The sequence below is a fragment of the Aotus nancymaae genome, unplaced genomic scaffold (assembly GCF_030222135.1).
Source record: "Aotus nancymaae isolate 86718 unplaced genomic scaffold, 86718_ANA_hifiasm-v0.15.2.pri h1tg000014l, whole genome shotgun sequence".
Taxonomy (NCBI): Eukaryota; Metazoa; Chordata; class Mammalia; order Primates; family Aotidae; genus Aotus; species Aotus nancymaae.
Genome location: NW_026988425.1, coordinates 42,395,118 through 42,422,748, shown reverse-complemented (window position 1 = coordinate 42,422,748; position 27,631 = coordinate 42,395,118). Strand labels below are relative to the sequence as shown.

Sequence of the window (27,631 nt, the reverse complement as noted above, 5' to 3'; positions counted from 1 at the left end):
ACACTTGTTTAGTGTCAATAAATGCAGCAGACGTGTATTTCCCATCTTACGGGGAAAAAAGGTGCAGATACACAGATGGCCTATTTTCTGATACCAAATTAGGAAAAGAAGAGTTCTCCATCTCTGGCCAAGTTTTTTTTTTGTTTTTTTTTTTTGTTTTTTTTTTTTGTTTTTTTTTAAAACAGCTTTACTGAAGTATAATATTAGAGATCGAGACCATCCTGGTCAACATGGTGAAACCTCGTCTCTACTAAAAATACAAAAAATTAGCCGGGCATGGTGGCGCGTGCCTGTAATCCCAGCTACTCAGGAGGCTGAGGCAGGAGAATTGCCGGAACCCAGGAGGCGGAGGTTGCGGTGAGCCGAGATCGCGCCATTGCACTCCAGCCTGGATAACAAGAGCGAAACTCCGTCTCAAAAAATAAATAAATAAATAAATAATAAATAAATAAATAAATAAATACAAATTAAAAAAATAAAAATAAGTACCACTCCACTAAAATGCGCTCTGTGGTTAGTTCCCGGCTGGAATGTGTAAAAGGCTGATCCTCCGCAGCCATTATTATTAATACAACCAGGTCGGGCCGCTTTTGCGTGGAGTACCGGAAGTAAAAATCAAAGAGGAGCTGGCCGGATTCCAGACAAGGAACCAGCCCTCTCCTCCCTACACCTCTTCCTGCTTGGCCCTTCGCAGGGAGAGCAGCTAGGGCAGCCCCCGGAGTGGAGGGCGGGACTTCCGGTCTTCCTTGTTGCGGAGCTGTTACGCGGTTCCCGGAGGGAGCGGGGAGTTTTGAACCGTTCCTGTTTTGTTTTCGCTTTGTCTTTAGTGGTTACAGTTGACTCTGTTTCCGTTTTCCTGCTGCCTGGAGGGCGTCTTGGTCAAAACGCTCTCCCTGCGACCTTATTCCTCTAGGGTTGTGATTGTTTTCTTTCATCAAGATATATTACTTATTGGTAACTTGTCAAACTCAAGAAATCCCTGGAGAAGCAGTCGTGGGCAGGCCCCGACGCTGCTGCTTCCAGAGCATTTTGGCAAATAAAAGCCAGGGACCGTTGCTGGCATCATTTCCACAACTTTTCGGCTCTGAACTGCTGTGAGTGCAAGACGTTGGTGGTTGTTTTGGTAAGGCTCTTTCTGTAACTAGAGACTATAATTTTGAAAAAAATGAGGTTCTCATTCATGTCAAGAACAGACTTGTGGCTTTTAGTGTTAAACATACCCTGACGTAATGTGCTGAGTGGTGAGAACGCAAGAGGGAATGAGACAGTAGAGATGAGAATGGCAGTGTGGGTCGGAGCCGGGTTGTGTTTTCCTATGGTGTGCCAAGAACCTTAGACATTACACTGTTTCTTGTGTATGCTTGATTATTTAAACTTAGAAAACTTCCTCAATAAAGCTATTAAAGAAAAAAAAAACTTGGCCAGAGATAGACTTCTTCTCCTCAAATTGGAATCAGGAAATGTTTTCCACCTATGTATCAGCACCCGTTTTTTCCCCTGAAATACCAAGTAGACGTATCCTATATATACCTGTGTGTGTATATATATCTGTAATATATATTGCCATTTGATAAGTACATAAACAAGTGATGTAAAGCAGTTGGTATGGTCTGACTTGTGGAAAGTTACCTATGACATCAATACTAGAGATGGATTGGAGAGAGAAGAATTTCCAGACAGTTGCAGGTGTTGAGGGGAGAGTCCATGGCCTGAAATAGAAAAGGAGGTAAAGAGAGCCAGGTTCCAAAGAGAGACTTAGAAAATCAGCAGGACTTGTTACAGGGGCATGGAGGAAAACAGTGGAAAGTCAAATTTTAGAATATTGGCTACTAACAATGAGACGCCATTAATTAAAATTGCAAATTCAAGAGGAGCAATATACTTTTTAAAAAATTTACTTATTTTTCATCATTCAAATATTAATTGTGCCCTTACTATTTGCCTAATAATATTTTGGATGCCAGAGATACTGTTGCATATAAGACAAAGTCCCTGCTTTGGTCGAGTTTATATCCTAGTGGGAGAAAACAAAAAGCAAGTAAATAAATAATCAATTTTGATGATAGATTCTATGAAGAAAAAAATTGAAGAGAGATGACAAATGATCGGGAGATGTTTGGGAGCAACTTTAACTTAGTTGGTTGTTAGGCCCTTGCAGGGGTTACATTTGTGCTGAGACCTTGATGACGGTAAAGAACCAGACTTGTGATGAGCCAAGAAAAAGACAAGACAGGCTGAAAGAACAGTGCAAAGATTCTAAAATGGACAAGAGCTTATTTAAAGAACATTAAAAATGCCAGTGTATCTAAAGTGCCCTGAAGAAGTAGGAGAGAGTTGAGAGATGACATTTGGAGAGGTAGATAGGACCAGACTGTGTGGCCTTTATAGGTGGTAGTTCAGGAGTTTGGATTTTATTCTAAGTGGAAATGGAAGGTATTGGTGGGGTTTAAGCTATGAAGTGATAGATGTGATTTTTATTTTAAAAGATCCCTCTGGCTACTACTTATGCAGACTGGATTTGAGAGAAGAGATGAAAGTGAAATTGGGGGATATTACAGAAGTCTGCTATTGGTAGGAGTGATTAAGTCCCATTTTAGTTAAGTTTGGTTTATCTATGGGACGGGGACATAGAGCGGTCTAGCAGGCAGCCACCTGAAAGCTCTATGAGAGGTCAGGTAGATATAGAAATTCTCTAGAGAAAATAATTAAAAGTTGTGTGAATCTCCTCAGGAGAGACCATGTGGTTAAGTATTTACTTATATCCTGACATATCCACAGAAGATTCCAGATGCTATCACCTACAGCTGATTACATAAATTGAAAGGGGATAAGGTTAAAAAAAGACAAGATGGGGCATAAAAGTGATGTGAGTGTTTATGTTATGAAGAGATGAAACGGGGACTAAAATCGGGTCTTGAAGAATCCTTGATTTAAGGGAATGGTGAAGAAGAATGATTAAAGAAAGGTAGAAGTGAAGAAGAAAACTGTGGCAGCTCAATGTGGGAGGGGGTGGGGGAAGTAGGAGAAAAGAGAGTTTGGTACAAGGGAATGTCGACAATGCTGTTACACATTGATAAGGTTCAGTAGGATGGAAACTAAAGTCATTGGGTGAAAGAAGACATTGGTGACCATTGTAAAACAGTGTCGGTAGAGGTTAAAGCTTGATTGCAGTGGACTGAAGACTAATAGGAGAGAAGGTTGGTAGTGAGTGAATACTACCCTTGAGCTGTTTATTGGTAGGAAGTAGGGATAAAGTAGTGGAAGTGTTATCTATAGAAAGTTATTTTTTTTCTAGCAGATAAAATTCAATTATCTGAGTAATAGAAGGGGATAATATAGAAAGGGATGGGGTTAGTGTTAGAAAGGATTAAAAACATTTCATAAGATGGACTGAGTGCCTGCAAGGCAGCATCCACAGTGCTGGTCCCTGTCATATTTGTTTTCTCATTTAATCCACACAACAATCCTACATTTTACAAATGAGGGACAACCTGAGACTTATAGCTAGCTAGTGAATGGTAAGATGTGAATGAAACCCAACTCTTTAATTCCCCTTCTGTCACTGCTATATGGAGAGCATAGGTGAAGAAAGAGTATTTTAGAGGTAGAGAAGTGGAAATTGAATGCAGTGAAATGAGGATGAATCCAAGACAATAGGAGATTAAGTTGCACAGTAGTAATAAAGAGCTACTTCCTTAATGCCAGTGTGGGGACAGGATTTGCAGGTATTTGGATTTCTTTTTCAGGGTTTTTTTTCCGTAGGCCTAATAGTTACCTTTTGCCTGCCTTTTGAATTTGTATTGCAAACAATTTGCTGCATTCTTACTGCAAAGGTGTAATTTGCTTATTATTTGAAATTTGAAAGAGATAATGAGCATATAATTTATAGAAATTAAATTTCTTCTTGGTTATGTTCCTGCATTGGAGTAAACTTCTAGAAATTATAAGCTTCTAAATAATGAGCATATAATTTACAGAAATTAAATGTCAGTAGAAATGAAGCTATTAAAATTCTAAAGACAGTTATAACTTTAGGGGCTGTTTTCTCTTCTTGGTTATGTTCCTCTATTGGAGTAAACTTCTAGGGCTTAATTAAGGCATTTTGTTAAGAATGTTCATTTCAGATCTTTTAAGTATAACTAGTAAGATCACTTTTCTTCCAACAAAAGTAAATGCAATGGCAATGTCCTCTTCTTAGAAAATGTACCTGTTTATTTTGATAAAACTTTTGTACATTAAGAAAACTATTTGTGCTATTGTGTTTCCTATTTCATTCAGTCTTTGACTTAGAAAAACATCTTAACCTGTCATAGTAATGGCAGCCGAACTACGAATGGTACTTTATGAAGATGATTCAGTACAAGTACAATATGTCGATGGTTCCAAATTGCAACTTTCTCCCTGTGGCTCTGAATTTTTATTTGAAAAGTCACCTCCTGTTTCAGCACATCCTTTAGAACAACCAGAAAGAATTCGTCAAAGGACACATTTTGTCATTAGCACTTACAGAGTAAGTAAAGATATCACAAAAATGACTTTTTTCTCTTTTAGATACAGGTTCTTGCTCTATCACTCAGGCTGGAGTGCAGTGGCACTATAATAGCTCACTGCAGCCTCAAACACCTAGGCTCAAGTGATTCTCCTGCCTCAACCTCCTTTTACAAGGGAGTTACTCTAGGACTACAGGTGTGCACTACCACACTTGGCTAACTTTTTAATTTTTTATAGAGCAATGTCTAGCTATGTTGCACAGACCGGTCTCACAGTCCTGGCCTCAAGTAATTCTCCCTCCCAATGTGCCAGGGTTATAGGTGTGAACCATGAACCACTGTATCTGGCCAAAACTACTCTTGAATACCACAATATTGTTGATGTGGCTAAAATATGAAAATAAGTATTATGGATTATACTTTACTGTCATTTTTAATTGATTTTCAAATCATTTTACATTAAGGTTATATTTTATTTTTTTTTCCATAGGACCAACTACAGCGAGCCCTAGATTTTCGAAACTCTTCAGCTACTTGGCCTTTTTTATCTGAAACCATCATACCTTCTGAAAGAAAAAAGGTGATTTTTTTACCTTCATTTTTATGGGTATTATTTGAGGACAAGTAACTAGAAAGAGGAAATTTAATGTTTGGCCTTTTTTTTTGTTTTTCAGGACAGTTTTCAGGACACATAGAAGTTACATAGTTTATCCCCTTGCCATTTTCTCTGTAGCCAAGGATTATAATCAGAATTTTTTAGATTGGTGACTTTTTCATTCTCAGAGGTCTCAAAATTAAGAAATTATGTGACCATTTTCAATAACGTGTGGTATTTATTAATATATAGTAAAGATGTGTACTATGGGTACGATCTTTTATTATTTTGCTTATATTTTATTTGGACTTTTAGGAATAATAATAACAACTGTCATTTACTGAGGGTCTACTATGTCCAACAACTATGAACAATATTGGAAATATTTAATAACACCATACTGATCAAAATGGATGTCCATCCAATCAAAACAGGTATATTGGATAGATGGCAGCCTCTTTTTATAGGCAAGGAAATTATGCCTCAGAGAGTTTACCAAATTTGTCTATGGTGATTTTCTAAGTGGCAAAGTCAGGATTTGAACCTAGTCTGTCTGACTCTTATACTGTGTTTCTCAACTACTTTCTGCTGCTACCTTTCTATGCCATCAAGATGCCTGCTGGCTGAGTAATTTTATATTGTGGCAAAGGAGCCATAAAAAATTTAAGTCGTAACTTAGTCTAGAAGGGTAATTTTCCATTGTGTCTTTTGAGTCACTTTATTCACTGAAACTGCTTAGCTTGTTGCTGATGCTGCACCAGGATTATTACATAGTCTAATTCTAAAAGAGGACTTTAACTGATGACCATCCTTACAAAGGATTCAGCTTCGCTGTCAATAAATATAGCCCTCAATTTAGTGTCCTAACGTTGTACACATAGGTAGCATGGTAAATTTAGGAAGCTTTCTTGACAATAGTTTGTGTAAAAAAGGTTTTATATAAATGGAATTGAAATGCCAAATGCTTGGCAAAATTAATTTAGTAAAAAACTCTCATGCAGTATATATTGTTTATGACTTACATGAAAAGACACAACCAATACTGTTACTTGTTACGAGTCTGTTATTAGGATCAATTTTTCTTTGAGCAATTAAACTTTTTAAAATGTTCCTCTTTAAGCCTCCTGGAATTTATTTTAGTGTATGGCATGCCAGGTACTACCCAGGATGGGTTCTTTATACATGTTATCTTATTTAGTCCATGTGGTAACCCTCCAAGACAGAATTTCCCAAATGTTTTTCAGTAATTCTAGTAGCAATTGTTAAATAATTTTCTCTTTTCTCCCTTGCTCTGAAAAATTTGTTATCACATATAACATTTTAAGATATGATTGAGTTTGTTTTTGAATTTTCTGAGTTGTTCTGTCAATAATTTTTATGCTAGTCCCATACTATTTAAGCTATGATTGCTTTTATTTATTTTTCATTTAATACTTAAAAACAATTTTTTAGCTATGATTGCTTTTAATATAGTAATATCATATTGCTGGTCTTCCCTTATTTCTAGTCCTTTTCAGAGTAACCTTTTGCAGGGTTGGGGGAGGGGTGCAAATTTGTTTATCTCTGATTCATTGTTCATTTAAAACCAAAATATATTTAACACTAAATATAATCATTTCTCTCATTTTGTCTATGTGTGTTTTACATCTTTTTTTTTTTAAGGGAGATTATCTTAACAAATATTCTCTGGAAAATGATATATAGGCTGAGATCTGTCCCTCCATTTTTTCATTCTCTCTAGATAGTAAAACACAAATATTTAAGAGCTTCCTGACACAATACTTGAATATCAAATGTATGGAAAAATTGGACTGTTAACAGAAAATACTCACCATCTTTTTCCCCCTCATTTCAGCATATCTTTATTGACATCACAGAAGTGACATGGCCCAGTCTTGATACAGATGGTAGCATGATATGTATGGAGAGTGGCATCGTGAAGATAACATCTTTAGATGGTCATGCTTACCTCTGCCTGCCCAGATCTCAGCATGAATTTACAGTATATTTTTTGTGTAAAGTTAGCCAGAAGCCAGACTCATCTGCAGTGTTGTCAGAAACAAATAATAAAGTCCCAAAAGATAAACTAGTTGAAAAAGCTGGCAACATCTGTACATACGGAAATTTATCAGGACAGAGACTGAAGAATAAAGAAAATGAGCTTCATTGCCAGATCATGAAATCCAAAAAAACTTTAAAGAAGATGAGTTGTGTACATGGAACTGAAGGGAGGGAAGAGCTGCCTTCACCTGGTACAAAGCACACATGTGTATACACATGGGTAAAGCAGTGCTGGTCTGTGGCTGCCTGTCCACAGGAATGGAAATATCCTTTGTCTTTAGCACTTCATTTTCATAATAAAATCAGCAGTATGTCTAAAATTGATGCACACATCACTCAGAGTAGATTTTTAGCTTCTGATATTTCAGAGGAAAGAGGAAAAGTCATTTCTGTTCTTCCTAGGGCCCTGTCACTCAGCTGTCCCGTCCCACACCTGCACAGGTAATGCAAGAATGGCTGTTGGTCATGAAGCTTTTATCAGAGCCAGTCTTTACCTGGATAATTTCCTTTTTATCTGATACCATTCATAAGGAAAGTTTAATTACCTCATCCAAAATTTTTGCTTTTAACTGATGTTAAATAATTTCCCTAGCAAATGTGTTCCTCATGTTTCTTACTCTGTGTCCTTGCATTGAATATTTATAGAAGGCTGACTCTACACTAGATAAGTCCAGTGACTGCAGAAATGACTAAGACACAGTCCCTGTTTAATAGCAACTTAGAATCTAGTGAAGGTCGCTGTACCTAAAAAGATTATTAAAGTATGCTAAATGATGGGACAGGTGTCTGCACAGGGCTCTGTGGGCACAGGGGAGCACCTGCTGCCGCTCACTGGAGCCTGTGACCTTGCTTGCTGGAGTGTGGATCTGACAAGTTCTTTTGTCCATACCTAGCTTCAGAGGCTACCCCTGTCTTTGGTTCACTGACTATAAATATGTCTGTTCTCAAAAGGGGTACACATGGAAAGGCTTCTGGATGGCTAGGTATAAAGCTTTTTCCTCCACTAAGGATTATAGATTTGTAACATGAACTTCGAATAAATAGTGCAGTAATAATGATAATAACTAACGCAAAACAGGTGCCAGGAACTGTTGGACTTTATCTGTTTGATTCTCAAAGTAACCCCATGAAGTTAAAAAGATATCATCCCTATATTGTAGAGGAACTTGAGACACAGCAATGTTAAATAACTTGAGCAAAGGAACACAGCTAGTACTTGTAAAATTGAGATTTGATCCCAGGCAATCTCTGAGTATATATTTGTCATTTAAAACAAAAATATGGGAATGACTATTAGCTTGTCATGATTATCTGGTTAAAATGAGAAAATTGAGTATTATGAGTACACATCAAAAGGGATTTATGCTTCAAAGTTAATGATTTTTCAATAACCACTATGTTTAGGTTGAAATCCATTACCCTTAACATAGCTGACAAGGTCTTTTGTGATCTAGTCCCTTCCTATATCTGTAATCCTCAACTCTATCACTACACTTGCCCTTGCTTTCTCTATTCTTAATAAGCTGGACTTTAGCAATCCCTGAAATGCTTGTTCAAGCTCTCTTTGACCACTTCACCTACTCTTTACTCTGCAGGAGCACTCTCTCTTTCTCTCTCTCAACTAGCTAACTCATGCTCATTTCCAGGTTTCAGCTTAAACCTAACTTCTTTAGGGTGGTTTTCCTGACTACCCTAAACAAGTTAAGTCCTATACAATTCCATAGCATACAGTACTTCCCTTTTCTTTACACTCAATGTTTACTGTTTAACGTCCCTGCTGTAGGAATCTCCATTGAGGGCAGGGACCATATCTACTTTCTTTGGTTGTTATATCCACAGTGTGTATAGCACAGTGCTTGGCCCACCATAGATATGTTAGTATTTTTTTGTTTTAATCCAGACTAAAGTTTAAATGTTAGTAAAACTGTTAATTTATATTATTGTGCTGAGATTCAATAATGAGATTATTGAAAATACTGAAAAAATTACATGGAAAAAAGATTTGCTTTTATGTTTCATTAATATACCTTCATTATTAATTTTTATTATTTGATCTAGTGAGTTAAACAAGAAATTAATCTTGTTACAGGAGCACTATTTTGTTAACTTCTAAATGCAATTATATTGAGCAACCAGCAAAAATAGCTTGTATTTTATCCTTCACAGGTGGAATTTTTGTGATTCACTTTTACAGAAACAATCTGATGAATATTCCTATCCTGAACTAGTGAAAATGGTTTGGTACAAAGGTGTTACATATAGGTAAGTCACCTGTGTTGGCTCCTGTGTTGGACTTAGAGCTGTTTATTGATGTCACAGAGAAGATGGAATTAGCTGTAGACAGACTCTCAGAAGAGGACACAGTTCTGCTGAACCAACTGTGCTCCTGTGTTTGGTCCTGAATTTTACAAGTCTCAAAACTAATGTTATTAGTGCACACAGGGGTCTTGTGACTCACTCACATTAACCATTTTTATATGTGGTACCTCCAAAGCCAGTAAGGGATCAGTTTTACTAGTGAATGTAATATTTATATCAGTTATTTAGGTCACCCCTTCCAAGCATTGGAGGATCGAGTTGTTTGAATTAGTCAAAACAGGATTGCTTGAGCATGGTATTGAGGAACTTCTCTTCCCATCCACAAGGGGTGTGGTTTCAAAGGCAGGAGTTTCCCAGGCTCCACGCCTCCATCTGGGAACCAGAGGGGTTTCAAATGTGAAGTTCTTTGTCTGGGTTTCCACCGGATCTAGGTGGGGAAAGCCAGGTGGGCTCCTTTGTTTTTTTGGGGGCAAAAAAACGCTGAAAGTTCTGGGAGGAGGAGGCTCTGTAACTCAGACTTGTGGACCAAGTAGCCAGTCTGGTATCAGAGTCAAAGATCAATCACTCCAGAGGAAGTGTGAAATAACTCCTCTCATTGGATGAGAACATGAATGGAGGGGAATAACAAGGGTTAAAATTCAGCTGCTTCTTACCAAATGGATTCCTTCTCTGGGTGCCCTCCCACAACAGCGTGGGAGCTGTTTTTCTCTCTGTCTCTCTCGTCTAATAAATGGCTTTTCTGCAAAAACTCTGGGTCCACGAAAGGCAAACTCGTCTCACCTCCAGGGCCCCTTTCCCCATTCTTCTAGGTTAGCAAGGATAAGAACCTCTTCAGAACTGGGAGGGAGCTGAGTATGCTCCCTGGATTACAGTATTAGAGAAGTTGGATCATCTAAGGGAGATTTTGGCCTTCATTCACAAAGCAAATATTCATTGAGTGGCTGCTCTGCCAGCAGTATTCCACTGAATTATCCCTCCCCCACAACAAAGGATACCCTTCTACTGACTAGAATACTAGTGTTAGCCAGATTGAGAGTTTCACTTCCATGAATAATGCCAGAAGAGCACTGCTAAATTTTTGGAGAGTGAGCGGGCTCTACTTTTCCTATGTGAAGACCTATTCCTTCTGATAACATATGCTAACATGTATGTTAATAAAATTAACTTGGCTTAAGTTTCTATGTGGTATATACCCAATGCCTTGATTGTACCTGGCTGCTCCAGGTACAGCTACCTTTTCTTAGGGATAGCCCCTTGTACTGATGACTAATCTTATCCATAAAGTATTGATTCCACTAGTTTCATTAATCTATTTTCAAACTCTGGAAATACTATATTTAACTCCTTTGCAATAGACATTGCTTTGGTGACTCTTTTATGCCATCCTTATGATTGGCAGTGGGGATATCAGATAAGACAAAATGCCTGAATTCCAGAAGCTCTGAGTTTAGTTGTTGAAATAAATGCATAAACCAATTCAATTTATCTTTTTGTGAAAGAGTTAATTTAGCTGGTTGGGTTCAGAATATGAAATTATCTGCTTCACTGGACAGGCAAAAAGACTGTGCTGCTTTGCTTGGGTTTTGTTTTTATTGTTTTTTGATGACTATCTTCATGTATGTTTTAATCTCAGGTGGAAATAAATTTTAATGGTTATTTCTCTTTCTTAGACTTACCCATCAACATATGAACTCAATAGAGATTTATCCTGGAGATGGATCTGTTTTCAGATCAGAAGGGGCTTATTTTGGGAATTATTTTACATATTATTCCATTCAAGAAGGATCAGACGAGGTAAGCCAACAGTGAACTCAAAAAGATTTTTGGTGTATAGCTCTTTCTAAATAATTCCAAATATGTATAGGAAATTTGGTTATTATATAACATTTCTTCCTACTCTTATCTGGAGAATTAATATAATCTTACTGCTGGCATTGGCACAGTAATTATTAACCACCTTGTTTTTACTGTATTTTCACCTGCTATATCCGTTTACCTAACCAGTTCATGTTTAAATCAGAAACTTTGTTTTGTCATAGACTTTATCAAATGGACAATGCTGAAACCAGGAGCATTACTTTGAGTTAATATAGTACTTTGAATTAATATTTGTGCATTAAAAAGCAAAAGCACATTCTTTTTTCCCCTCCATATAATTGTTTGTGTATTTTAAGTACCTCTTTACTTCTAAATCTTTATATATAACCAGATAGTTGAACAAAATTGTTCTCTGTTGTTGAAAACAGTGAAACATAACATGGTATAATTACTAGACCATAGTCTTAATAATGTCAGTATTTTGTTAATGAGTTTTAATTTGCTTATTACCACTCTGATATTTTATATCCACCCTTCCATAGCAATCACTGTAGTATCACACTGCTTTGCATGCTAAAACAAAATAAGTATGTTTTCTCTCTTCATTACAGAATGGAGTATTTAAATACTAATCAGATTATCAGAATCCTTAGGGAGTAGAGTTAAAAATTGAGATTTTTTTTTAACTATGAAAATTTCAAACATATACAAAAGTAGACAAATATAATGGACCCCTAAGTCCCCATCACCCATCTTGTTCATTTATACTTCCTACTGCTTCCTCCATGCCCTGTTTATTTTTAAGTAAATCCCAACCAAATATTGTTTTATTCATAAATACTTCAGTATATATTGGAACAGATTCCCAACTGGGGTCTATTTCTAGGAAAGTATTTAGTAAATAAATATTAATTGAACAGTAATGCTTTGGCAGGCACTCTGGTAAGCACTGGGAGGGATGAAGATGAAGAAGAAGAGTGCTTGCCCTCAAGGGTTCACAGTCTTGTGTTCAGTCAGAGAGACAAACAAGTAAATGAGATACAAGTGTGCCCAGTAACATGTATATGTATATAGGGGTATATGTGTGTGTATATAGTGCATCAGACAGTCAAGTGAGCAAGCAAATAGAGTAGGTATGCATAGTCACATTGCTGGCTGCTATATATCAGAGGGTTTGCAGAATTGAAAGATAAAAGGAGTATATCTTCCTGGAGTTATTAAAAACAAAATGAGCTAGGTGAGGTGGCAGGCGCCTGTAATCCCAGCTACTCAGGAGGCTGAGGCAGGAGAATCGCTTGAACCTGAGGTGTGGAGGTTGCAGTCAGCCGAGATCGCGCCATTGAGCTCCAGCCAGAGCACTACAGCCTGGGTGATAAAGTGAGACTCCATCTCAAAGAAAGAAAGGAAAGAAAGAGAGAGAGAGAGAAAGAAAGAAAGCAGGGAGGGAAGGAAAGAAGGAAGGAAGGGAGGGAGGGAGGGAAAAGAAAAGAAAGAGGAAGCTGTAGATGAATAGAGAAATAGATTCTGGAAGATCTCAAAGATATTGTTGAGTGAAAAAAGAAAGTTGTGCCAGAACATGTACAGTGATATCTTTTGTGTAAAGAACAAAAAATAAACCCCATACATATACAGTACTTTCTGTAACACACATGCACAAGCACAAGAAAGGATCTGGGCAAATACACACTGAAGTAGTTACGTTTGGGAAGGAGTATGGGATTTTGTGAGGGAGGAGCAGTCAGGACTAATTTTCATACTTTTTAAACTTTTTTTTTTTTAACAAGAAAAGCATAGTAATATTCATTGTGTAAATAAAAATTGAAATAGGAAGATTGGCAAATACTCACGGTGTAAGTGCTTCGATAGAGATAAGAACTTGCAGGCCAGGCGCAGTGGCTCATGCCTGTAATCTCAGCACTTTGGGAGGCTGAGGCAGGCAGATCACAAGTTCGAAACCAGCCTGACCAACATGGAGAAACCCCATCTCTACTAAAAATTCAAAAATTAGCTGGGCTTGGTGGCCCATGCCTATAATCCCAGCTACTTGGGAGGCTGAGGCAGGAGAATCACTTGAACCCAGGAGGTGGAGGTTGCAGTGAGCCAAGATTGTGCCATTGCACTCCAGCCTGGGCAACAAGAGTGAAACTCTATCTCAAAAAAAAAAAAGAACTTGGTGCTTTGAGATCTCATAATAAAGGGCACCTGACCCAGTGTTTGAGGTTCCAGAAACAAACAACTCCTGAAGGAAAACTTGGCTAAGCTAGGATCTGTAATTCCAAAGGAGGCGTTCTACAAAAGACAGATGGAGGTAGGAGGAGCATATAGCTAAGGGAACAATTTACTTTCTCTTTGCATGGCTGGGTTCTTGTCACCTAGATTTCTATCTAAATGTCACCTCCTCACAGAGGCTTTTCTTGACTATTCAAATTAAAGGAGCTACCATGACACTCCGTATCATGACATCCTCACCTTTTTTCTTCATAGCACTGAATACTGGGTGACATTTCTTATTGATGTATGTTTGTTCACTGTCAGCCACACTAGAGTTAAGCCCTATCTTATTCAACACATTATTGTTGCTGGTTCTTAGAACAGTTTATGAGTAGCACCTAACTGGACACAAGAGCCTGGGGTGAGTGTGGAGTGTTGAAGGAAGTGAAAATGTTGTAGTTTGGTAGATCAAAACATAGATGGGATGCTGGGGGGCATGTCCAAAGAAGAGGCCAGATCACTAAGTTGGCCAGCTCATAACTGGAGCTGAGAAACCTCAGTGCATTTGAGGAACCAGTGAAGGATTTCAAGTAGGCAAGTGACATCATCAAACTTATGTTAGATTATTTCAGAGGAAGATGACCTGGGTGGGAAAGAGGTGAAACTTGAAGTTGTAGAACCAGTTAGAACATATGTATAGTAGTTCAAGTGAAGGCCAGGCAGTAGTAGGGAAAATGGAAATAAATATTAAGGAGACACAAGAAATATTAAGGAGTTAAAACTGATTCCTGACTAGACATTGAGGATGAGGAATGAGTTGAAAGGGATGCCAGATTATTAATAAATGAGTGAATGGTGGTGCGAGGTACTGTGTGAAACCAAAATTTTTATCAAATCTAAATTTTTTTGATGATGGCTTTTTTTTCTTTTGAGCTTACCATGAGATGCCAATTAAAGAAGAATTTGAGATGATTAAAATTCAACTATATCTCAACCCCACCTGCCTAATAGATAAGACACTCACTTTTAATTGTAAGATGGATCCAGATTTCAGAGAGGTTAAAATGTAAAAAATAAGCATTTTAGAGTTGATGAAATAGGCTTATGGAAATAAGAACCCAGAAGGAACTCAATATCCAGTAAAGAAAGACATAAATAATTAAAATATGGTATTTTGAGTGCCTCCCATATGCTAAGCACTCTGCTAATAAATGATGAAGATACAGACATGAGCAAAACAGACACAGCCCCTTCCTTCATGGAGCTTCATTCTAACAGGGAAAACAGACATTAAGTAAAAAATTATTAAACTGAAATTGTTATTAGGACCAAGAGGCAAGATTAGAGGGAACTGTGCTTGTGGGCATAACTAGGCAATTTCTCCTAGTCTGTGGAACCTCTGCAATGACTTCCCTGAGACTGAAGGAAAAATAGGTGTTAGCCAGGCAAAGGGAGGTACTGGAAGAGGGAACTGAGTTTTAGGTAGAGGGAACAACATATGATAAATGACATACCAAAGGTAAATACAGCATAGAGAAAGTGAAAGTGAAAATTTTGAAATGAGGCTAATTCGAGTTTTAACATGGTTATGTTGAGATGTCTATTGTGATATCCAAAAGAGAAGCCCAATAGAGATTTAGATAGCCAGGTCTACAGACCCGGATAAAAGGACAGAGACTTTTGTTTGGTACCTATTATATGCTAAATTCTGCCTCAGGTATTTTATATGTATATTACATCATTAATCCTCAGATCAATCTGGATGGTAGGCAGTATCTCCATTTCACAGGCTGCAGGCACTGAGGCTTACAAAAGGTTGTATAGCCTGCCCATAATTATAGTTGGTAAGAGGCAGACCTGCAATTTGAATCCACATCTGTCTGACTTTGAAGACCATCTTCTTCCCCTAATGGTAAAGAGTACGAGCTGCATTCTTTCGGTGGTTTAAATCAGATCTCTCCTGTTTCTTAGCCCTCGGTCTCAGTTTTCTCATCTAAAACACAAGCATCAATAGTTATTTCAGAATTACTTTGAGGAATAAATGAGATAATCCATGTAAAGTAGGTAGGATAGTGCCTAGCACATAGTATCTGCTCCATAAATGTTAGCTGTTGTTATTATGTAATTTAATGTGAACACAGCTTTGGACTCTTTTGGGATTACCTAGAAAGAAATCAAGAAGTCAGAAGAGAAGGTTGGAGACAGAGACCTGGGAAACACTAGCAAGTCTAAAGAAGAGGAAATTCAGAAAGAATTTTAAAATATTTTTTTTTCAAATTTCAATAATCTCAGCCCATAAATAATTTTTACTTCCACGAACTATAGCAATAGTTCTTCCATTAATGTAGCAAAATGGTATATTCATTCAATTAAAATGTTTTTTTTTTTTTTAAATCTGTGTAGCTATTTCTTGTCTTAAGGGAAAGGCGTGGCTTGTGATAAATTTCCTGCTAATGTGTAGGAAAATTAGTTTGGTTAGCATGTAAATATGACTAATATTTAAATTGGGCAATAAGTTATAAGTTATTAGAATGTAACTTTTGGGCCAGGCACAGTGGCTTATGCCTGTAATCTCAGCACTTTGGGATCTTTGAGCCCAGGAGTTCGAGACCAGCCTGAGTAATATAGTAAGACCTCAGCTATACAAAAAAACTTAAAAAATTAGCTGGTCATGGTGGCGTGTGCCTATGGTCTCAGCTACTCAGGATGCTGAGGTGGGAGGACTGCTTGAGCCAGAGGCTGCAGTGAGCTGTAATTGCGCCACTGTACTCCAGCCTGGGAGACAGAGTAAGACCCTGTCTCAAAAAAAAAAAAAATACATATATATATATATAGAATTACTCCTATTCATTCAAAAGTTTTATATATATATAAAAACTCAATTTCAAGATTTATATATATTTATATATAAATATATATAGTATATAATATTTATATATAATAAATATATATAATATATTATATATATATTTATATATTATATTAAAATATATATTATATATAAATTTATATATATTTAAAAATACAAATCTTGAAATCAAGATATATTTAATTTCAAGATTTATATATATAGATGTATATATAACTTTTGAATAAATAGGAGTAATTCTATATTTTTTTAAACTGGGAAAATGAAAAAGCTTCATAAAATAACTTTAAAAATATGCAGATTTTGCCGGACATGGTGGCTCACGCCTATAATCCCAGCACTTTGGGAGGCTGAGATGGTCAGATCACAAGGTCAGGAGATCAAGACCATCCTGGCCAACATGATGAAACCCTGTCTCTTCTAAAAATACAAAAATTAGCCAGGCATGGCAGCGTATGCCTGTAGTCCCAGCTACTCGGAAGGCTGAGGCAGGAGAATTGCTTGACCTAGGAGGCGGAGGATGCAGTGAGCTGAGATCATGCCACTGCACTCCAGCCTGGGCAACAGAGTGAGACTCTGTCTCAAAAAAATAAAATACACACACACACACACACACACACACACACACACAGACACCCCTACATACATACATTACAGGTTTTATGGGCTTTAGTTTGTTAAAATAACTACTCATCTTGTCACTATTGTAAAAACATTTCAAGGAAAAACAGCTAAGTAATAAAGGCCAAAATTTATTATTAATGAGATTTTTCATTTTAACTAATTTTCAGAGAGAAGAGAAAACTTACTCAGTAAATAACCTTCCTCCAGACAGACCAGGAAGTCCGTTCTCTGTCCGTTCTCTAATTAAACAGGCAACAAGGTAAGTTCTTCCTATTCAATTGAATCAAATGTTATGTATCTAAACATTTTGGCACATTTTCTTGTGATTAAGGGTAAGATTAAGAATTGGCAGGTACAATGGAAATATATGCCTTTGGTAAAATTTGTCAACGTTTTTGGTCTCATACTTATAAAATAAGGTAATTTTTATGTTATTTATTAAGAGTACTTCTAGCTTTGTAATCTAAATACGGAGAAATATCCATATATGGTGAGCAAGTGCTGAGAGGAAGTAAGTGCCCTTTCTCTGGATAAGTGTGGCATTGTTATTGTTCCTTGAAATCAAGTTGGAGATTTGATGATACATTTAAAATTTTTATACTTCTTTATTATCTTCAGAGTAATAGATTTCTGAGAGTGTAGTAATGATTAAGCATAGGTTGGTTCTTTGGTTCATGTATTTTTAAAATTCTCTTAGTCTGTGGCACCCAGGAGAATGCAAGTGGATTGTTGTATTACTTTATTCCTTTTTATAAATTTATGTACAAGCAATTTCCAAAATAGATTTGAAGAAGCATATTTTGTAATTTGATTTCCTAGGGATAGTTGATTTACATCCCTACCATTTTTAGGCTATGTGAAACCTTGCAGGCACTGTGAATGTATCACCTTTTAAAAAGGAGTTCCTGAAAATTCTGTCCATGGAATCATTTCATTGCTAAAAATTAGAGAATAGCCTTACCATAGGTAAGATTAGCACAGTAGTTCCCTTCTAGGGTCTTAAGGATTTCTGGAAAAAAAGAGTTCCCAACACATTTCAGTGGAAATGATTTACTGATCATCTAAAATGTTTTATGGCAGTGAAAATGGGTTGCTAGAATTGGAAAATGTCATTTGCAAATGTTTAAGTAGTATTTTTCATGTTCACAGAATTCTTCAACATTGTGTGACGATGAGACTTTCTTTAAGCCATAACTATCGTATATGCTGCTGGAAAATGGTATGTTAAAATTATTTTAAAAGCAAGAGATTGGCCAGGCATGGTGGCTCACACCTGTAATCTCAGCACTTTGGGAGACCAAGGCAGGCGGATCACCTGAGGTCAGGAGTTCAAGACCAGCGTGACCAAGATGGAGAAACCCCGTCTCCACTAAAAATACAAAATTAGCACATACCTGTAATCCCAGCTACTTGGAAGGCTGAGGCAGGAGAATTGCTTGAACCTGGGAGGCGAAGGTTGTGGTGAGCTGAGATCGCTCCATTGCACTCCAGCCTGGGCAACAAGAATGAAACTCAAGATATTTCAAAATTGTTCTATTGTTTGTATCCATACTTCTGAATTCAAACAGCTTTCCTCTAAGTCATATGAGAAATTCTTTGTAACATTAATATTGGTTTATTCAGAAAAATACTTAACCTAGTAGACAAACACTGAAAGTTCAGAATTTTGTTACAGTTTTATTGTATATGGGTTTTTTTTTTTTGGAGACAGAGTTTTGCTCTTGCTACCCAGGCTGGAGTGCAATGGCGCAATCCCGGCTCACCGCAACCTCCGCCTCCTGGGTTCAGGCAATTCTCCCGCCTCAGCCTCCTGAGTAGCTGGGATTACAGGCACGCGCCGCCACGCCCAGCTAATTTTTTGTATTTTTAGTAGAGACGGGGTTTCACCATGTTGACCAGGATGGTCTCGATCTCTTGACCTCGTGATCCACCCACCTCGGCCTCCCAAAGTGCTGGGATTACAGGCATGAGCCACCGCGCCCGGCCCCTATGGTTTTTGTTTTTGATGAAGAGAAAAGGATAGGGGAACTGATTGGATTTGAAATATGTAAAAACATTAAGTCATTATAAACCATATTTTAGTGTTCTATGTGTTCATAACTGTAAAAATAAATTCCTTAATGTTGATTTGGAGGAAATGATTCTCAGACTTTGATTTCTGTATCTACATTAATTTAATGACAAATCTATAGGTTCCTAATTTTTGTCTCTATCGGATGTAAAGTTCAGAGCAGAACAGTGACTTTACAAAGATATTAGAACTGAATCAGCTTGAAAAAAGACTGTTTTGGATATCCATTAATGGAAAAGTTAAAATATAAGGATTTTACAATATTTGACTTCTGAATAAGAATCTAAAATTGCCTGAGAGTCATTAATATTCACTTAAACTTTGTTCATAGATAACTCTATTTCCTGCTATTTTTATTTACTTGGTTTTAGGTACCTGGGATAAATGATAGCAATATACTGCCTTTGCTTTTGATAGAGACACTCATACCCAGTGTGGGAAGATTTCTTGCCTACTCTGATGACAGAGTACATGCTATCTTTTTAGATGGCATTACTCTAACCCTAAATTGGAATTTCAACTCTCCTATTGAGAAGGGACAGGTGGGTATACTTCAGACTGAAATCTATTTTTTATTGGTTATCTGTAGAAAATAGAACAAAGAAAATAAAGTACTACACTATTTCAGTTCATTTTTTGAAATATAAAATCTGTCAAGAAGCTTCACTGATCTCTTTGGATTTCCTAGCGAAAATTAGAATGATTTGACAAATAGTCATTTTTATAAAGATAACTAATTATAGAAAGAGTAATTAGTATTTCATTTGCTTTGATAATTACCTATATGAGTGATGGTTAAATAACACCCATATCTCATGTAAACAACATTTAAATTGTTGCATCTTTAATGATTCTTCTACTTATTTTTTAAAGTTAATAATGAAGTTAGAATAGGTTGTTTATGTTTTTGTTTTCAGTTCCAAATTGATAAACTTATGTTTCCACTTTGCTTCTTAAGGCAAATCAAGGTCTTAACTTAAGTTGGTGTAAGTTAACTTTTCCTGATGGACAAGATAAGTTAATTCAAGTTGAACACCCTGGACCATATGAAAGGTACTGAAAAGCAATTTTTAAAATTATTTTTATGTTTTACTTTTAACTGACAGAGAAGAAGCTATAAACACTATTTAAATGTTATATATATTTTTAGTTTTTCCATGTGGATAATAATGAAGGCATTTCAATAGTTTCATAGTTGATAGTTGTACTGGTGTTTAGCATAACTAAATAGATGAAGTCAGCTTTAATCATTTCATTTGTATTCAAGTAAGTTTTCAAAATGAAATGTGTTACAGACATACTGACTTGCTGTGGAGGTCAGTTGTCTTAACAATTAACTAATCTAATCAGTTTGAAACAAAGTTTGTAACCACGAATAACTAAAATTGTGTATATTTCTTTTTTTTTTTTTTTTTTGATGGAGTCTCACTCTGTCACCAGGCTGGAGTGCAGTGGCACAATCTTGGCTCACTACAACTTCTGCCTCCCAGGTTCAAGCGATTCTCCTGCCTCAGCTTCCTAAGTAGCTGGGACTACAGGCACGCCACCACGCCCAGCTAACTTTTTGTATTTTTAATAGAGACGAGGTTTCATTATGTTCATTTCTATTGATTTAGCCAATCATTTTAGATCATTCATTTTATTAAACTTGATACTTGTTTTAGATAGTTACATATAATTACACATACATATGCGTATAAGCATATGTGTGTATGCATTAGCAGGTGTTTTTGGTTTAAATTTTAGTAAGCAAATACTCAGTTTTATTATCTGTTGACATTTTTGATAAAATTTAATGGAACGCATTTTACTTTGAAAAACTAAAAGAATTAGAACATTTGAATTGAACTTTAAATGAAATCCAAATATCACCTTTGTTTCTTAAATGTCATTCTTATTAATCACAAATATAAGTAAATTATTTTACTTTTGATGAATAATGGAAAAAACTTGGCTTTTCTATGACCAGTGAAAAATATTTTGAAAATTGCCCAGTAAATGCTTCACTTTAATATTTTCTTCTTTATGCTCTTTTTCCCAAATTGTCTTAATGATTTTTACATTTTCGTATAATTTTATAATGTATTCAAGTTCATTTTTTAAGTCTTTCTTTTAATGTATTCACTTTAGGTATGTGACAACAGTAACATCATGGTGCAGGAGACTGACCCAGACTAGTCCCAGAGAGATGCCCACTCATTCGTCAACTTCTGTTCTCCAAGAAAATTGGTATTTTTCTTTTAAACTTAATCTGTTTAGAAGAGCTAATACTTAAAAAAAAATTAAAGTGTCAAATGGTAAACTGAGACTTTTTTCAGAATAGTCCAGAGAGGTCCCCATTCATTTGTCATCTTGTGTTCTCCAAGAAAATTGGTGTTTTTCTTTTAAACTTAGTATGTTTAGAAGAGCTAATACTTTTAAAAAATTAAAGTGTCAAACTGTAAACTGAGACTTTTTTCCAAAAAAAACTTTCTTAGTTTTGAATATGATTAACTCCTAAAGTATTTTTGGTAGCCTAAGCTTGAAGAAAATGTATTTCTAACTAGACATCTAATTTATTACACTTTATCATATTCTATTTCATCTGAAGGTAAGAAAACTTTGCACTGAAAACTTAACATAAAAATGAGTGACTCTTTTTATGTGACAAATTCATCCTGAAAACTTTATGGAAAAATTTAAAGGGGATTCTTAAATTTTTAGTAATGTTAAAGGAAATAAAATGTTTAATAACATAAGCCTTCAGAAAAAATTTGATTTTTAAATAATTTGTCATATTAGTTACTTCCCCAAAATTAATTGGCAGATCAAATAAAGCAAGTATTTTAGTCCCTCCTGTGTGCTTTTCAATGTTCAGAGTACTAGAACTGGGCTTCAAAGCAACTTTTAGGGAAAATATAAGACATTTTAGGAAGGAAATAAGGGCAGAAGTAAAAAGGATATTTTAGCCTGTGGAAATAGAAGATAGTTTTTATGGAACATATGCTCTCTATTAGTGTATAGTGTGAGTTTTGAGGGCTAGGAATGGATCTTATAATAAATAGAAGTTATAATAAATAAATAAATAGATCTTATAATAAATAGAATGGAATTAGAAGGTCCTAAATGGAAAAATGATAGGAAGAAAGGTCATTAGAGGATTAGTGTCACTGAGAGTCTAACCTGAATATATTGGAAGACAAGGATTCCAGGAACAATTTAGGAAGCTTTTAAAGTAAGTTTTGTGAGGTGACCTAGCATAGTGTAGTGAAACAAAATGGAAACATTAGCCAATTTTTTTTTTTACCTTTTCCTGAGTCATTTCTTAGAACAAATCAAATCAGATCAGTAAGTGTTATTTGAATATCTCAGATATCTAAGGATCCAACTTTGCAGATCCCTTATCCTTTAGCTGTAGCCTGTTTGGAAGCAGAAAAGTTGCTAAAGTAACTAGCAAAACACAATTGTGATGGAAGGCAAATTGTGCATGTCTACAAAACTGGTCACTTCTCCATTGATTAGCTGGCAATTTGTAAAATATCATCAGCCTTTTTATATGAAAGCTGAGAACAGTCTATCAATACACACTAAAAACTACAAGTAGAGATTGGTGATAGCAGCGAAAGGTGAAAGCAACTAGGAACACCAGAGGCAAAGTAAGGAAATTGAGGAGTAGCTCTATTCCCCTGGTAAAGCCTCAGGTATCTCCACTTTGGTTTTTCTTATCAAAGAGGGTAGCTTGAAGGAAAATACAAGATTGTACAATAAAAAGCTACCTAAGTTGTATTCTAATATTTTTTTCCACCACACCCTTCATTATTAGCTTATTAATTCAACTTTTTAGTCAACAAATAGTACATGTTTCATAAGAAGTTGGTTCATTACGTGAGCAACAACATTAAAGGTTGTATCGTGTCTTACAACCAGAAAAACGTGTCTTCGGTTAAAAAAGATATTTTGCAATGATGAAGAATCAGCAGGCTGTTGGAGTAAGTTGTACCCAAGTTCTTTGCCACAGATGTTTAAAACGATGAAATATTTCTTTTCATTCTCCCTCCATAGGCTGGAGTACAAGGGAAAAGAGTAGAAGCTGACAAGGAGGTGCATGTGATCTGTTGTAGTAAAGCCAATAAAGCAGACAAGTCACATACCCTACTATGAAGTGTGAAGATTTTTATAGTGACTTGAATGTTTTAGACCAATGTCTACATTAATTTTGCAGAGAGCTAGTCAAGTTACAGTTAGTTGTTTGCTATTGCTCATATTTCATCATAACTTGATAAGAAAAATGATAAAGTACACACACTTAGGGGTTCTGCTGGAATTGTATATATTCAGCTCTCTACTGCATACCAGTTGCCCCAGTATCTTTCTATAGACTATGGTAAGAGCTAATGTTCATCATGTTAATCTTTTGAGCTTAAGAAAACAATGAAATAAGTAGGTAGTCTATTCCAAAAGGAATTTAATAAAAAACAGTTGTTTTGACACATAATTCAACGATTTAAAAACTTGGATCTCCCATACCATCCATTCCCAAAGAATTCCATGTAAATGAGGTCTTAATACATGCACAAGTGCAGAAAGATAAAAAATACTTTCTTCTGAGAGAAACAATGTAGGTAGGAAGAGCAGGAAGTTAAATCGTTAAAGAGAAGATATTAAAAATAAATATGTGATTAATATATAATGTTATAGGAATTCAAGGAAGGAGAGAACACTTCTTTCACAGAAGGAATGGGATTTTTTTTTTTTTTTTGGAGATGGAGTTTTGCTCTTGTCGCCCAGGCTGGAGTGCAGTGGTGCAATCTTGGCTCACTGCAACCTCCGCCTCCCAGGTTCAAGCGATTCTCCTGCCTCAGCCTCCTGATTAATTGGAATTACAGGTGCCTGCCACCATGCCTGGCTAATTTTTGTATTTTTAGTAGAGATGGGTTTTCACCATGTTGACCAGGCTGGTCTCAAACTCCTGACCTCAGGTGATCTGCCCACCTTGGCCTCCCAAAGTGCTGGGATTACAGGCGTGAGCCACCATGCCCGGCCTCAGGAATGGGATTTTAATAGGTTTTTAAAAGTTTAAGTAAACTTTAGGGAGGAAAGTAGAGTGTATGCAAGGTTAGTACTAAGAAGTAGCGGGAAGGCCCGTTATCCTTAAACGTCAAAATTTGGTATACAAATTCCTCAAAGTGGATTTACAAGGGATAGACTTATTCACTTACCTTTAAAGGCACTCAGTAAGGATCAGTTGAGTCAAGTTTATCTGTTGCTACATAAAGGTAATATAAAGAGAATTCTTCTGCATTCTTGTGTTTAAAATTCTAACCTTTATGAAAAAAAAGTCAGGTATGCTTATGTGAAATATTATGAATATAAAAGAATCAGACAATCGTATGAACTTTTTTTTTTTCCTTGCACAGGTCTGTTGCTTCTGAACTTGAAAAGATACAGAAGTTTAACTGTATCCTTTAAACAGAATGCACTGTCCTACATGATTACTCTCTTTCATTCCAGGCTTAATTCATGACTTCAGTACTTTGTGACTATTAATCTATACCTTAATATATTCCTGAGCTTTATTGAGTCAGCAATTACAGATACATCTGTAATTTCAGATGTATCTTGTCTATAGAAGGTATAGCATGTTAACATTTATACTTTTCTTTGAGTTTAAATTGAGCAAAGAATAGCAAATTAGAGTTAAGGTCTCCTTTGGGGACTTTTTCACTTACATAATTATATTCTAAATTATAGCTGTTTAAGAACTCTTTTTTTAAAAATGAAACCTTCCATTCTGTAAATTCTCACCCAATTCATCTAAATTTGTTTTCTCCTGTGATTTTTCTCTAATCTTATTCAGATAATAAGTTCTGTAGTGAAGAACAGGCTTTTCACTCTAAATCTTTTAAAATTAAAAATAGACACTACACAGATTCCTTATAATCCTATCATCCCTACTCTTTTTTTAATTCCCATATCATTTCTTCACATAAAGAAATGTTACTGGACAGGTGCAGTGGCTCATATCTGTAATCCCAGCACTTTAGGAGGCCGAGGCAGGTGGATAACCTGAGGTCAGGAGTTCCAGACCAGCCAGGCCAACATGACAAAACTCCGTCTCTATTAAAAATACAAAAATTAGGTGGGCATGGTGGTACGTGCCTGTAATCCCAGCTACTAGGGGGGCTAAGGCAGGAGGATCACTTGAACCTGGGAGGCGGAGGTTGCAATAAGCCAAGATTGTGCCACTGCACTCCAGCCTGGGCAATAGAGCAAGACTCCATCTCAGAAAAAAAAAAAGAAATGTTACTGAGATTTTAATTATTTCCTCCTTGCAACCAAACCTCCACCCAAACACACATATACACACTCTATTATCTATCCCCCTCCCTTATACTGTAACTAGTTTCCTCATCTACAAGGAGCAGACTTGATAAGCTTTATAGTTCCAACTCTATTATGAATCCAAGAGGTCTTCCAGTTATGATATTTTAATACGAAGCCTATGCTTTCTGAATATAAAGATGTTTATATAATGAAAAATGTGGGGCAAGTCTCCTTAACTAAGCAACGTAGTACTACTAGAGAATAGTGGTATCCTAAACCAGATTTCTAACAAGAAAAATGAACAGTCTTCTGATGATTATAAACCAGAATCTTCAGAAACCTTGCCAGATGAAGTTAATGAAAACAGAGTATTAATAGCATTGAAAAAAACCTCTGAAATCCTTCAGGATATTGACTGTCTTCTATCAAACTCTAAAAAGTGAAAAATTGAATTATTACAAATTTTTATTAAAGTTTAAGGATGTTGTTTCAAGTGAGATTGGTATAAAATTACTAGTAAGCCAAGATATTGTACGTATTACCCCTGCACAATGATTGTATAAGAATTGACATTTAACTTTGGAGGTATTTTTATTTAACTTGTACATTTTAAAAATATGTATTTATATTTTATTAATAAAGAACTATTTTGAAGTTTTGAACTGTTTCACATTTAATTCTTATTTCAGATTTACAAGAAAAAAATTTGTAAAGTTATAAAGTTGTTGCTGTTTTTATTTTGTGGAACATTCACTATTAATCTTCAGGTTTTTTTCATTTTGTTTTTACTGTTTGAGACACGGTCTTGCTCTGTCACCTAGGCTGCCGTGCAGTGGTGCAATCATAGCTCAATGCAACCTTGAACTTGTCGGCTCAAGGGATCCTCCCACCTCAGCCTCCCAAGTAGCTGGAACCACAGATATGCACCACCACACCTAGTTTGTTGTTGTTGTTGTTGTTTTTAATAATATTTTTTGTAGAGACAGGAATCTCCCTATCTTGCCCAGGCTGATCTTGAACTCCTGGCTTCAAGCTATCCTCCTGCCTCCATTTCCCAAAGTGCTAGGATTACAGGTGTGAGCCACTGTGCCCAGCATTTTTTTTTTTTAATGTGCAGAATTGTGCATTTGTTCACTTGCTATTTAGTCCCTTTACACCAAGTATTTTTCAATAGAGCTATGAGACAAGAACTAGATCTCAAAAACAAAAACGGAGACAAAGCCATTTTGTAAACTAAAAATCAAGCACTTCAGCAAAGACTATATCTAAACTGTCTCATGAACCAGATACTTTCTTTTGAACACAGGAAAAGATTTATGCTGCAAAGTGTTTAAAAGAAATGAGCTCACCAAAAGTACTGTTTATTATAAAGTTGGCTATTAGGAAAGAACAAAACCACACATCTATAAAGAGTAAAGATTACACCAAACACAACCAGAAAATGTTCTAATTTTCTGATTTCTATAAAAGACCTGGTTCTTCAAATAAAAGGGAAGCAGTAACAGAGAAAACAAGGAGAAAAATGGAGAGAAAAGAGCGTAGATCAGGAGTGATAATGTCACTAAGTTAAAGGGGCACAATGCCTTTTTATATAGTTCCTCTGACACTGGATTCCTTCACATTTCAATTCTCAAACAAGTACCACTTCCTCATAAGGGCCTCCCTTAATAACTAACTAAAGTTAGTCTCTCCCAAGCCTATTACATCACCCTATTTACTTCCTTTATAGTACTTACTACAATCTGTCTAGCTTGTTTGTTTCCTTGTAGTTTACACCCTACGCTAGAACTTGAGCTCCACAGTCATTCTGTAGCCCACTGAGAGCACTCAGTTTATGTTGTATAAATGAATCAGTAAGCTGGGCACAGTGGCTCACACCTGTAACCCCAACACGTTGAGAAGCCAAGGAGCGGGGGATCACTTGAGCCCAGGACTTCAACACCAGTCTGGGCAACATAGGGAAATACCTGTCTACAAAAAACTTAAAAGTTACCTGCGAGATGGCATGTGACTGTGGTCCCAGCTACTCCAGAGGCTGAAGCCAGAGAATCCCTTAAGCCCAGGAGGTCAAGGCTGCAGTGAGCTATGATTGCACCACTGAACTCCAGCCTGGGTGACAGAGGGAGACCCTGTTTCAAAAAAAAAAAAAAAAAAGAAAGAAAGAAAAGAAAAAAGAAATGAATAAGCATCTCCAGGCAGTAGACTGACTACAGAGAAAAGAACTATTATTACATTGTTTGGGTTTGCAGTGAAGCCATCTACGTTGTTCC

The 27,631-nt window shown here is 36.2% G+C and overlaps 1 protein-coding gene and 1 long non-coding RNA gene across 7 annotated transcripts in view; one reads left to right on the top strand and one right to left on the bottom strand.

Annotated features, from left to right (window-relative positions):
• LOC135274864 (uncharacterized) overlaps positions 1-27,631 on the bottom strand; it is a 29,813-nt gene that overhangs the window by 1,011 nt on the left and 1,171 nt on the right. Inside the window, exons 1-4 of one of the 3 annotated variants that reach the window (XR_010342581.1) lie at positions 24,257-25,517; positions 18,382-18,479; positions 15,352-15,487; positions 1,630-1,709 (exon numbers count right to left, since the gene is read on the bottom strand). This is a non-coding gene — a long non-coding RNA (uncharacterized LOC135274864). Of the gene's footprint in view, positions 1-1,629; positions 1,710-15,351; positions 15,488-18,381; positions 18,480-24,256; positions 25,518-27,631 lie in introns of those variants that run through there. The other 2 variants (XR_010342582.1, XR_010342583.1) reach the window with 2 other exon arrangements.
• Positions 757-26,023, top strand: CUNH5orf34 (chromosome unknown C5orf34 homolog). 4 transcript variants are annotated; one of them, XR_010342580.1, is made up of 13 exons: positions 757-1,123; positions 4,279-4,510; positions 4,981-5,070; positions 6,941-7,587; positions 9,313-9,408; positions 11,136-11,259; positions 17,155-17,246; positions 18,137-18,206; positions 19,430-19,600; positions 20,017-20,111; positions 21,189-21,287; positions 23,100-24,495; positions 25,611-25,669. XR_010342580.1 is itself a non-coding variant. In XM_012449533.3 (13 exons), the coding sequence occupies exons 2-13, from the start codon at positions 4,316-4,318 to the stop codon at positions 25,802-25,804; spliced, it is 1,914 nt and encodes a 637-aa protein (XP_012304956.1). In that variant the 5' UTR covers positions 757-1,123; positions 4,279-4,315; the 3' UTR covers positions 25,805-26,023. The 4 variants fall into 4 exon arrangements, 3 of the variants coding, with proteins under 3 accessions (XP_012304956.1, XP_012304958.1, XP_012304959.1); XM_012449533.3 differs by having other exon boundaries at positions 24,455-24,495; positions 25,611-26,023; XM_012449535.2 differs by lacking the exons at positions 757-1,123; positions 4,279-4,510 and adding an exon at positions 5,165-5,519 and having other exon boundaries at positions 4,993-5,070; positions 24,455-24,495; positions 25,611-26,023.